This window comes from Mytilus californianus, unplaced genomic scaffold (assembly GCF_021869535.1).
Source record: "Mytilus californianus isolate M0D057914Y unplaced genomic scaffold, xbMytCali1.0.p SCAF_7, whole genome shotgun sequence".
Classification (NCBI taxonomy): Eukaryota; Metazoa; Mollusca; class Bivalvia; order Mytilida; family Mytilidae; genus Mytilus; species Mytilus californianus.
The window spans coordinates 76,461,618-76,475,484 of record NW_026262723.1 but is presented as its reverse complement, the minus strand read 5'-3'; the positions used below and the strand labels follow the sequence as shown (position 1 = coordinate 76,475,484).

Below are 13,867 nucleotides of genomic sequence, written 5' to 3'. Positions count from 1 at the left end.
GTCCTTTTGTGGAATTCTGATTTCATGATCGCTTGAATTAGTATTGGCCAGTGCCCCGTTTGTGGCTTCTAGTATTTCATCAAATGTAAAACAAGTGTACATATTTTTTGCATCGAATGTTACTAGGTAGCAGTCTCGTTGGGGTTTTACATTTTCAATCGAATTAATAAAACTTGACGTATCTTTTATATATGTTTATTGATTTTTAACAAGTGGAACAAGAACATAATCGATATAGTGTCCAATATTGTGTAGGGGCGTTCCACACAGTGATACAATTGGTCTGCCCGGAATCATATTTTTCTCGTCTAGTTGTTTCGTTTCTTTCCATTTCTGATAGTATATTTTCAGGTAGTTTATGTATTTTAGGCAACAGATCGAACTTTCCTACTTTAGTTTTATTGATGTTTTCTTTCAAATATCTGAATGTTATATTGTCAATATAATTATCATTATGTAGGTCTCTGATAATACTAAACGCCATTTCAGTTCCTTTAATTTTGATTCAGCAATTTCTTCATAATGTATATTGTGTAATTGTCTTAACCCTTCACGTAAATAGTTGTCTTTGTCAGATATGTTTCTGGTATGTTTGTTTATTTTCATTCTACTCAGTTCGATCTTAGTTGAGAATATGTAATTTTTAATTGCTAGACAAGAATCCAACTGTTCGTACCCCGAATTTATGTAGAAAGGGTGTCTTTTGTAAATACATGAAAGTGATATCGACATCTAAGTTTTCTTGAGAATTCGCGAAAGTCCTTCATAACGTTTCGTATGGTATTTTTGTTTGAATGGTTAATTATAAACTTTACACCTTTAGCAAGTCATAAGGTTTCGTAATCTGTCAGATTATGTCCCGATAAATTTTTCACAAATATTTTGGCATTTTTTACCAACTTGGTATGTAATTTAGTCATAACCGTTGGTTATTTTTACATGCATTGTCATTACACAAGACCACTCCCTTTTAATTTCCTCTTGAATAACTCTAACTTGTATATTCTTTGTAGCATTAGAGCAATTTCAATATTTATCAAATTAAGAATTATCCAATTATTTAACCAAGCTGGTTGAACGTTATGGAATATCCGTTTCAAAGATCGCAACGTATATGCTCCAATTGTCGTTACTACAATCCCGTCCTCTTTCCCTCGAATGTGACCTACCGAAGTAGACTTATCACCAGTTTTGTACTAATATGAGTAGACGACGGTTGCCACATGTGGAGCAGGATCTGCTTACCCTTCCGTAGCACCTTCACTTTTCGGTGGGGTTCGTGTTGCTCAGTCTTAAGTTTTCTATGTTGTGTTTTGTGAACTGTTGTTTGTCTGTTTGTCTTTTTGTATTTTAGCCATGGCTTTGTCAGTTAATTTTCGACTTATGAGTTTGAATTTCCCGTTGGTATCTTTCGCCTCACTTATCATTATGAACTCTCATTTGTTCAGTGATCTCTACTTTAGTGTCGTCAATTATTGTTAAAAAAAACCTAAAAACAGCAATCATATAATTTGGACATAATCCGTAAAATTACAGAAAGGACGACCATTTTGGTATTTAAAGATCTCAGACTGCTAAAACATATCGCTAGTGAGTTGAAACACAGACATATCGTTTAGTTCTACCAACGTAAAACTTATGTAGTGTCAATTTCAGTCCACCTTCCTTATAATTCTGTTGAGGCAATTTTTGTGTTAAGAGCATAACACTGCCAATGTATTCTGTGTAGTGTGAACATGCATAGATGTAGCGGATCAATTCTGATATGTAAACACTATACGATGGAGGAGAGGGTATGTAAATACTGAGAAATGGGAAGTTGGGGATTGGAAATTTGAAATCGTCACGTTTGTCAAAGATTATAATTCGAAATTGTCCATCTGTGTCAATAAATAAACTGATCATAGATACCAGGATTAAGGAAACATCGAGGAAAACATCAAGATATGAAGCAGACCTTCAAGTTTCAGTAATATACTTAATTTCAAGTTCACTTGGATAAATGAGGTGTAAGCACTCACTATAATGTGGGTTATTGAGTGACAGGACATCATCAGTTTATCGGAAATTAAATTAAAGAACTAATAACAAACATTCTCAATTTGGAGAAGTAATAATTAACAACTGCAACAATAATCGATTTTCTGTCAGCCTGCTATGTCTTCTAAACACTCAAAGAAAAACCTAGTAGAATTAGTAGGTAAACAAGTACACTAACTGTCCAAGAAATTAGATGCATTAGTAGTTCTAGTTAAACTTACTCAGTAAAAAGCAAATTTACTATAAAGCTTAATAAATTAACTAAAGACTAGAAATATAACAAGAAAGACTAGTAAATTAAAAAAAACAGTTTTTTTTTCTTTTGTGTAGGGTAAAAAAACGAAGAAATGGATTTCTATACAGACTATTTAGTCCTTATATTACAGTAGTCTTTTCTCGTGTTGGGTTTCTGTTTCATAGACACATAACCTACATCTCCTTTATTACGTAATTGATACTTTTTTGTCAATACATGGTATAAATAAATGGAAAGAACCCCTTTATTTTATGTAAGTTTTACACATATATCTAGTTATTACATATTTGCTTTGAGCCTTAAAACTTCTTCCTTTTAAGGAAATATTTGGAACAATGCCCAACATAACTTCAATTTTGATATATTTTCATTAATATTCAGATATGACCAACAACCCTACCCCTAAAAAGTATTTTGCTGCAAGATTTCTTATACAAAGATGCTGATTTTAGTAACATAACTTTTGGTTACGGATGTTGTTCAAATTAGACGAAGATTTGTATCAAAACTGAACTTGTCAGACGAACTGCTATCAATGTTTTTATCATAAGCTAAAACTCCATTGCTATAAATTCGAAATGACAGGTTTTAAAAAGAATAAATTACTAAATTTATGTATGTTGGCGTTTGTTTTTGTAGCAGTTTAGTGTTTCTGTTGTTCCGTTTTGTTTCCTCTTATAGTTGATGTGTTTCCCTCAGTTTTGGTTTGTGACCCGGATTTGTTTCAGTTAAATCGATTTATGACTATTTAACAGCGGTATACTACTATTGCCTTTATTTACTACAATCTTGAAATGTTGAAATTTACAGTGTAAATAATCTAGTATTTAGATTTTGCTTATATTTTTTACACATAATTATCAATTATAGAAGATGAAAAATCGACGTTTGTTTGTTTGATCGTTGCTCAACACCCTTTTTTGTGTGCAATAAGGATGATGTCTATGGGGTTTTGAAATTTTAGTAAACATTAAATTTTGTGCTTTATATAGAGCAAATGGAAAATGTATTATTTGAAAAAAAAAATTAAAAAAAAAATGTGCACAATCTGTGTCATGGAACAGGATGGGTAAGAATGAATATAGTTTTTACGTAAGTTTATTGCTTAGATCCAGTAGAAAACTAATATTTAAGTTATGAAAAACTATGTCGATAATCAATATATATATATATGTAAAGTAGATAACATCTATCTAATATTAACTGGTTTCAAAGTTACATTTGAATAAAAATGACAAAATAAATAGTGTAATATCAGTTTCACATGTGATAAGATAAATGACATGCTTGACCCTATAATAATAATAATATTAATAATAATAATAATAATAATAATAATAATAATAATAATAATAATAATAATAATAATTAATAAGCTTTGTATTAGAGTCGGGGTGGTATACAAAACAATGACATAATATAAGCTCTCCTGAGCTTTTAACCGACATGAGATTTTTTGAATGAACTAAAATATTTTCTAAAATTAACCCTGATTTAAAATCAGGTAAAATTACTCAGTGACCCATAGTGTATACTTTAACATTGAAATAGTAAAGGCAAACAGAAAGTCATACCTGGATTGACAATTTAAAAATAGTTGGACTTTGATGGTGAATGTTTAAATAATTGTAAACACGAAATGGACTAAAATTTGAATGTTTTAATTCAATCTGCACAATAGATAACAGATCCGTAGATAGTCCAATGGAAGAGACCGATCCACTACTGCACTCTAACAGTATACAACGTGAACGTACAACATTACAGAGATCTGATCAGAATGACAAACAGAGAACTTATCCAGATAGGATTGCTGTAGTTTGTATTATACTGACTGTTATGTGTGAACGTTTAGCTTATTACAATGTTGTGGGTAATCTCATATTATATTGTACCTCGTCATTGGGCATATCCTCTTCTACAGCTACTGAAATCAACCTTGTATTTACAGGTGAAGTAGTTTCTTAAGTATTTGTTATCTCCCATTTTGTTTAAGTTAAATGATTTGGTACATCTATAACTATAATAACCCTGTATCCCTATGTTTAGTTTCCATGGTATTATTTTAAGTTCAAAGTTTATTTTAAACCACTGCACGATTTAACGAATGATAAAACCTTACAAAAAGGTTTAAATTTACTTATTTAAAAGATAATTCATTTCCTCCTTGGTGACAGTAAACGTAGTCAATTTTAAAACAAAACGCAGGCTAAAAATAATTTATTATGAAGATTAATAAAAACCGCACATACGCCGCCCCAAATTGTAGAAGATATGCTATATAGACGTTATCTCACCTACAACATATCAGTAAATTATTGACAGAACTACGCATTCATATTTTTAATCAGAAATTTACAAGACAATATTTGTAATACTTAATACGAACCTTTTAGTTGAATATATATACTAAAAAAGAAATCAACTGAATGAATACATTTTCTTCAAGTAGATGGTATGATCTTTAATGCAAAGAGTATTAAGATTTTAATAAATTTCCGTAGAACATGCGGTAAAACGATAAATCATCATGTAATTGTCGATGGTATTTACTTGGCGTACAAGAAGTTGTTTTTTTTCGAAGTTTTCTGTGCATGTACTCAATTCTTATTACAACGATGGCAGTTAAAAAAAATAAGTACTAAGTACCAAATGGTCTAATTCAATACCGAAAAAGTCTTGATGGATTATACCCCTGATTTTGCTACTATAGAACATACCAAGATTGTATTTCAGATTTCAAATCATTCTAAGCTATAGTAGAACTTGGGAAATACACTTTTAAAGATGATGATTTTTATAAATAATATTCACAGTTATCAAATTTGTTTGAACAATAATAAAATAATAAAACAAACAAAAATAAAAATTATTTAATAATCTTTACCTGATTTGATGTGGCTTAGTCATATGCATAATCGAAGGATTTTTTTCTTAAAAAAAGGGGTAAACTATTGTAGATATTTATACGAAGGTTTTCAAAGTATATCTGAATATCAGGAATGAAGGAATCCTTGTTTACCTTGAAAAAAATGTCACAGTTAATCATTTAGGCGTTTAAACTGTGCTTAGTAATGTGTCATGATTACATCAAGAAACAAGCACGATATCTGATAAGCGGAAACAACATGTTGTGTTTGCAAATATAAACCCCGGTAATAGCCTTCGTGCTTAATATTTAACGCAAAAAAAAATACTCATACCACCGTGATTCTTCAAATTTGTTATATAAACGAATTATTGAAAAGATGGGTTAACCCTTTGGTTTGAGATTCAAAAATTTATAAAAGACTCTGTTTAGATTTAGAAGACTCGATTTCCAAATCACAGGGTAAAAACATCATTTCATTCGAATTAAACTTCATCTGTTTATAAAGTTATTGTGAAAAAGTTAAGAATTTGCAATGCTTACCAGATTTTAAGCATTTGCAATGTTTGCCAGTTGCTAAGCATTACGAGACCTTGCTTCATTATTGTAATCGTTTAGAAATATGCACACTGTGTAACACGCGTCTAGAAATACAGTTCCATTTAAATGGTTCACGCCATACATTAGGACTTAAGCTGGAGGGGCATCAATTTGACTGTGCAGGATTCACCTGAATGAATTTATTTCTGATTGGAATGAGGACGTTCAAATACCTTGTAAGAAGAGAGTGCAATAATATCAGTACCTTACAAAATCTTGGAAAAACTTTAGAGTGAACTCCTGATTGCCTTTTGTAATGTAAAAATTCTGACTCTAAACGTATGTACTCATTTTCTGTTGATAGTCACAGTTTCGACTCGTCTTCCAAACAAAGCCTTACTTTATATTCATTTAATGAATGATACTGGTTCTGAATATCCATGACACATTTATCAAATGACGTTACACAAACAACGATGAAATCAAACATTCACCTTTTGTTTATATAATTACCTAGTGTATTGATATTTTTGTTTAAATTTGATGACATCGCTTTAATGACGGGTTGGATAGGTCCAGCACAGGTCTGCAATCTGCTTGAGCACCTTCGTGAAACCCGAAAGATTAAAACGATAAAACATTAAAATATAATGGAAATTGTGTATTAATATAATGTATTCATTGCTTCCATTTTGCAATCTTTCAAAAACGCATTGCTTTAACAAGTCTTAGTTACACAGGTTGAAAACAAGAACATGATTAAAGCAGTGCTAACGGTTTGCATCTTGATGTTGACACAGAATTTATACTTACAGTATTTTGTTACGCTAAATTTGTCTCTGAGTTTTCATAACAGAAACGAAACGCAGCTTTTAAGATTTCATCAGATACGAAAGGTCTTTCCGGAGGAATACTGATACTTAAATTTTCATAAATATTTTTTCGTTTTAAAGAATTGTATTTTCGACTCTAAGACAAAATATTTATTTCTGGTCCATTAGAAATACCAATACAAACTAGACAATCTTTACATTTGATTTTATATCTATGTTTCTTAAATTACTCCATTATTTGTACCATTTCTTTCGACTCAGTAATTTAGGACTGAAATGCAAAGTACATGTGCCTTAAGACAACTTCGAGATGTTGTTTTAGACAGAACCTCATGTACTCAGAATTATTATGTTACTTCATATTAAACTTAATCGTAAGAATTTGTATGTTTTTAATATTATAACTTAGAGAACATAGCTTTACATTACTGGTAATCAGAACAAGTCAGTGCTAGATTTATGCATAGATGTTAGGTCGGTGATACGGTCTTTAAGTTTCATCTGGATTGACAATTAAAACAAGTATTCCATAGTTATAATAAGAAAAACATGTCTGCTAAGGGACTTTCCGTTTTCAATTTCCCTTGGAGTTCGGTATTTTTGTTGTTTTACTTTTTAAGAAGTCCTGTTTCGAATTAGGATTGAAAAGGTATATATTTTCCATTGCTTTTGAATTTTCCATCCATTGGGAGGTATAGGGCCTTATTCAAACATGATATAATAAGACATCCTTAAAATTATGTCATGCTATTATATAGTCTTTGTGATTGCGATTGTTAACTCACCTTTTTTTCAACACAAATTAATCAATTTTATTGCACCTTGCTGTTAACAATTTACTTAATCTATTTCAATTAAGTATCCCTGTAAATAAGTTAATGAATATCTAGGGAAAATATTCAACAAAGTATATCTATAAAGTTGGTTATATTCAGGCGGAAACCCAGTTGAAATTTTATTTACCGGAATACAGTACGTTTCTTCACCTTTATTATATATGATTTTATTAAAGCTACACTGAACCGCGAAAATGATGATGATGTTTGGTAGGATGACTCTTCATCGGTTGATTTTTGCAGACAATTGCTAATTTTGAACTTTTTTTTGTTTTGTTTACACGACTTAAGTGTAAAAGAAGTCTTAATTGATGAGGTAAGAATGTTTTTGTTTTTACACATAATGATCACTTCATTATTTTAATTAGTAAATGTTAATTTCTATAATCAAGGATCGAAAATACACGTGGTCTTCAATACATGTATGTTGTTAACCCTTTTTGTTTGTTATATAGGCTCTGTATTTCTTGTCCCTGCAGTTGGAGGTTATATTGCAGATGTCTATACAGGAAAGTACAAAACAATTCTAGGATCTGGATTCATATATATTTTAGGCAAGTTAGTTCAAAACTGTATAATATAACACACATTAACAAATAATTATCAACCTGACAAAAAGTGCCAAAAAGAATCTTTATATCACATTATAGAAATATACCTTTGTTTCTTGATATACTCTGTGTTATAATTTTAGTTTGGTTAAGTCATTAAGTTTGAACTTGTTGCTAGTAACTATAGTATAATCATATGGTTTATTACTGTTTGTTATTTATATGTACTTGTATTTTTATTATACCACTGCTTAAGTTTAAGTGCTTTTCCTGTGCCGTTTATTAATGTTTGCTCTCTTATGCACCTTTTATTGGTCCATTGATTGAGATTAAGTTTGATGTGTTTGATCTTTTGATTTTGCCATTTGATAAATGACTTTCCATTTTGAATTTTCCTTGGACATCGGTATTTTTACTATTTTTCTTTTTAAAGGGGAGGATTGAGATCTAATAAAAATAATCCCGCAACATAATTCCTGTTCGCCTGTCTTACGTTATACATTAATGTTAATGATAGTTATTGATATTGATAATGGAAATGCTTGATAGTTTCTTCTGCAACTTATTTGGTCGCTATACGATTAGAAAATTTGACATATTGTATTGGCACCTTTCTAGTGGTGAATTAAGTGTTGAAGATGTTTTATTCTCAAAATATCAACAGCAGATTCATATTTAAACCATTTAAAGTTATTCCACCTTATTCGTTTGTTGTAAAAATGTAGATCACAATGCGAACACTGTTAAATTTGGGAAAATACTGAAATAAAGTCCGACATTGTTCTGAATGTTAACCCATTGTAAACTTACAGACACACTTCATACTCGAGATTATTGGGACAAAAGTCAGCTAGCACTCATCTTTTAACTTCACGTTCCGCTATAAAGATGATACACTCTCTCTAAATTATTCATAGTTTGGTGCCTATATATGTTGAAATCAATTTTCATCTATCCCATCGAACTTGAAGTTAATATTAAGTCCTCCTCATATCTTGACTTACATCTAGAAATTGAGAATAATCATCAGTTAAGAACTATTCTTTACGACAAAAAAGGTAATTTCAGCTTTCCTACTGCGAACTTTCCATTCCTATATAGAAACATTTCAGCAGCGCCTGCATATGGAGTATATATTTTCCAATTGAAAGCTTGCGTTTACTATTATGATTTCCTTGATAGAAGGTTGCTGCACACAATGAAGCTATTTTTTTAACTAAGGAGTTCCGTTGTAAAGTTGATGTCGTCCCTTCGAAAGTTCATGAATAACTTACCGATATGAAATATCTGTGTCACAGCTGACAACGATTATGTTTCAATTTTTCAATTGTCATCACCACAATATCGTCCTCTTTTCCTTGTATGTGATATCATCGAATGAGACGTTTCACCACATTTACCATGATCAACACGATGGGTGACACAAGTTGAGCAGAATATGTTTACACTTCCGGAGCGCCTTGGTTTTTGATGTGGTTAGTGTTGTTCAGTCTTTAGTTTTTCTTTCTAGTGTTTTGAGGACTGTAGTTCATCTTTTTGTCGTTTTTCGTTTTTTGTCATGGTATTGTCGGTTTTCTTCCATTTTATTTTTTTTATGATTTTTTATTGTGCTTTTTTACCTATTGCTTTATTGCAAAATCTTTATTAGTGCAGCAAGATTGGGATGAATTTTTATTTTGTAATGAACAATACAAAATTGTTGTTTTTACAAATACTACTAAATAATTAGCGTAGCGTGACGATTATTCATCAATATTAAAATTTTTATAACGGATAAAACTATTAGGATAACTAACTACAGCAACCGACTAGTATTTTATAGTTTGTGTAATTGAAAACAAATACCTTCAATAATAGAATATTATTTTTTTTAATGTTTTCAACTTTAATCGTAAAGTAAGGGAACGAAATTGTAACACCTAATTCTTGTATTTACAGGGCTGACTTTGCTGTTTGCTTCAGCTATTAATTACAAGTCTTGGTTTGGATATCAATCTGGAATTTCTCGAGTGAGTTACAAAAAATATGAGTTTTCATACTTTTAACTTGAGACTCCTAAGAACCGAAATACATGTACATATTCAGAAATATAAATTACTTTTTTTCCCAAATATACAGCTTTTGGAGTACATTCATGTTAAACTAAGGTTAATATATTTTTTTTTCTTCAGCATCAGATTAAGATTAGGTATTTACGTCAAAATCATGATGAAATAAACAAATACTCAAATCTTTAACTTAATGGCTATTCACTAAGCAGTCATCACAATATTCAAAACCAATGAACGACTTTCTGGTTTCTCTCTAGCTATTATTAGTTTGTTATATGATATCCAATCACTATATGATTATGTTGATATGAATTATTTATTAAAAACACATTGATGACAATTTTAGCTGTTTTAGTTTCTGTCCATCTCGTATACATTTCTAGGTTTAAGGCTATGACTAAAGAAGTTATCAAAAATATCATCATTAAGGACAATAACTCCTTTAAGAATTCAGCATATTGGAATGTTTTACTAGTCTGTCTTGCTGGTCATTAATACTGTTTACTGTTACTTTTTATTTATAATACTTTTATAATGATATGCAAATAATATGAAATTTGGTGAAAAAGTGACGAAAGGCAATACCTCCTAGTGAGGAAGCATTTGATGGTTTTAAATCAAATTTACACTTGTGGATCTTATACTCTTGATAAATTTGCTGTTAATATTGTAAGTTCATTGTAAATATAAATAGGAAGATGTGGTATGATTGCCAATGAGACAACTATCCATTCAAGTCACAATGTGTAAAAAGTAAACAATTATAGGTCAAAGTACGGCCTTCAACACGGAGCCTTGGCTCACACCGAACAGCAAGCTATAAAGACCCCCAAAAAGACTAGTGTAAAACAATTCAAACAGGAAAACCAACGGTCTAATCTGTATAAAAAACGAGAAACACTTATGAACCACACCAACAAACGACAACCACTGAACAACAGGCTCCTGACTTAGGACAGGTGCATAAAAATGCAGCGGGTTTAAACGTTTTAACAGGCGCCAACTTTCACCCTAACATGAAACAGTGGTATAACATTACAACATAAAAAGATACACAATAAAATATCATTTTAAATTGCTTAACTCGATCAAAAAGACAATACACAAAAACAAGTAAATATACACTGAACGAAGTTTGATCTATGACACAATATAAATAAAAAAGATGTTTCAATGTCAAAAAGACAACTTTAACCCAGGACAAAATGGCGTTAAATAAAGTAACGTACACAGGTAAATTTAAATATACAAATTGTGTCAACAGGTCAAATTAACAAGAAAGTACGATTTGAGAGTACTCGTAGTTACTGAAAGCTAGTTAAAAGCCAGAAACAATCAATAATAAAAAATCCTGCATCAGAGACTAAAATCATTTACATCCCAGGCAGGGATTTAGTTAGGATTTAACCTTATAATAAATATGTATGATGGTATGTATAGGTAAAACAATTTCTAGATAGAAAATATACGTGGATAGTCTATATACTAGAGTTTTAAATAAAAGTTAGAGTACACACGCTTAAATTATTTGCCTGCTTTACTTATTAGATTGAACTTATTTTGACAGTCTGTAATATTAAGAGTTTACTACAAGTATTACATAAACTTAGAATTATCAATGATCCACATGAGATCAAGGTGAGAGAAACCCGCCAGACAGACATGTACACCTTATCATCATACCAGACACACAATAAAAAAGGTTAACCTATGCTGATGACATCCGAGAAAGTGCTCTATTTACAAAACTGAACATTGACTAATGAACCATAAAAATGATGTTAAGGTCAGATGAATCCTACCAGACAACATGTACACCATGCACTCATTCCATACACCAAAATTAGTTGACGTATTGCTAATAGTAACTGAGAAATGAATCATGAAAAAAATCAATATTGACCAATGTTCATGAAAGGGATATCAAGATCAGACGAACCCTTCCAGACAGACATATGCACTTTTCAAATATTCCATATACCACATATAGTTGAACTATTGCTTATAGTATCTGATAAACTGAAAATGACATGAAAAATTAACATTGACCAATGAGAACTGCGAAAATGAGGTCAAGGTCAGATAAACCCTGCCAGACAGATATGTACGCCTTAAATTCATCCCATAACCAAATAAAGTTGACATATTGTTAACAATATCTGATAAACTGACAAAACCTTGAAAACCCAACATTGATGAATAAACCATGAAATAACCACGAAAACGTTGTCAAGGTCAGACAGACTTGTACATTTTACAATCATTCCATAAGCCAATTATAGTCGACCTATTGCTTACAGTATCTTAGAAAGAGACAAAACCACAAAAACCTTGCATTGACTAATGAACCATAAAAAGGAGGTCAAGATCAGATGAAACCTGGTAGTCGGAAATGTACACCTTAGATAATTCCATACATTAAAATTTAGTTACGACATTGTTTATATAATCTGAAATACGGACTTGACCATGAAAACTTAACCTTGATCTCTCATCCATTAAATGAGGTAAGGTCAGGTGAACCCTATTTGACGGACATGTAGACATTGCAAGGATGTCATGATTCAAATACAGTTATATTATTATTCAAAATAAGTGAGTATTTCATATGACAAAAAAAATAATTTGTTTCCAAGTAGTCGCTGAAAAATGAATATGAGGTCAAGGACAATGGACATTTGACATATTCGTAAGGCACCTGAAAACAAGGTATGAAGCATTCCAGTCTTTTTGTTGCTGAAATATAAACCTTTTATACAAATAATTAAAGTCGCCACCGCCGTTGTCGCCGCAACCGGATAGTCATTCATATGTCACAGCGAGACAAAACCATTAAGAAGTAAAAACAAATCGCAATTTAAGGACGATGAATCCTATAAGGAGCCAATTAATAGTTTCTTTTAGATCTTTAATGCTCATAAACAAATTAATGTTTATGATATAAACAATTTAACATAAGACAACCACTGAAAAGGTTCCTAACAAAGGATAGGCACACGGGTTTAAATTAGCTTTTATATATAAATCTGTTGACTCTTATAGTGTTAAACGAAATAAACTCATGTTTTGATCCACATAAAAGGCGAATATTGGCAAAGTTAATTTCAAAGGTTACCGTTATTCTGATATTTTATTACAGCTGTTGCATGTTTTCTAACTATGTATTATATGTAAAAAAAAATTAAAAGCTGCCATCCTTAGTTCCAAATCGGTACAATGATCCTACATGTACATTATAAGAATATTTTACGTGATCAAATAAATGCAATCTTTATTTGTTTTAATGCGTCTATATGTTAAAATAAACACGTTACAAAGAGAACAATAGAAAATCAAGCCAAAAAAGAAAGAGACAGAGAAAAAACAAAAATACATTCCATTAAACAGAAAATAAAAAAATCACACTTAAGTGTGACTGAATTTTAGGTGGTCAACCAAAGGCATTCGCATTGTTGATCATAATGTAAAGGGAGCAAAAGCTGGAGTTAATTTTGGATACAGATTATGTAAATTAGCATGTATATTTTTTTTAGGGAAAATTGATGTTGTGAAAGATATACAAAATGACATAAAGCTACACATATCGCTATTGTTTAGTAAAATAAATTTATAAAGTGTTATTGATAATCATACCTATTTAATCTATAAAGGATATAATTCAGCTTTCTATGAGTAAAGAATGTGTGCTGACCATACAATTATCTAATACATAGAAGGAAATGTTGGGGAAACATAAATAAGACAACAATCCCAAGACATAAATATCCCAAAGACATCTCTTAATTCTATGTGTACATGAACAAAATGGCAGTACAGAAATTGGGTTTTCGCCGCTTTACTTGTAAAAACCCTATTAACGATACTATGATTATAGTTCAGTTTGCCAGATTT

The 13,867-nt window shown here is 30.8% G+C and overlaps 1 protein-coding gene across 1 annotated transcript in view; it reads left to right on the top strand.

Moving 5' to 3' along the window:
* Positions 1-3,829: 3,829 nt before the first annotated feature.
* Positions 3,830-13,867, top strand: part of LOC127709210 (uncharacterized) — a 33,047-nt gene continuing 23,009 nt past the window's right edge. The window contains exons 1-3 of the mRNA XM_052214611.1: positions 3,830-4,247; positions 7,830-7,928; positions 9,864-9,934. Coding sequence (XP_052070571.1) covers positions 4,001-4,247; positions 7,830-7,928; positions 9,864-9,934 — 417 coding nt within the window. The 5' untranslated portion in view covers positions 3,830-4,000. The remainder of the gene's footprint in view (positions 4,248-7,829; positions 7,929-9,863; positions 9,935-13,867) is intronic.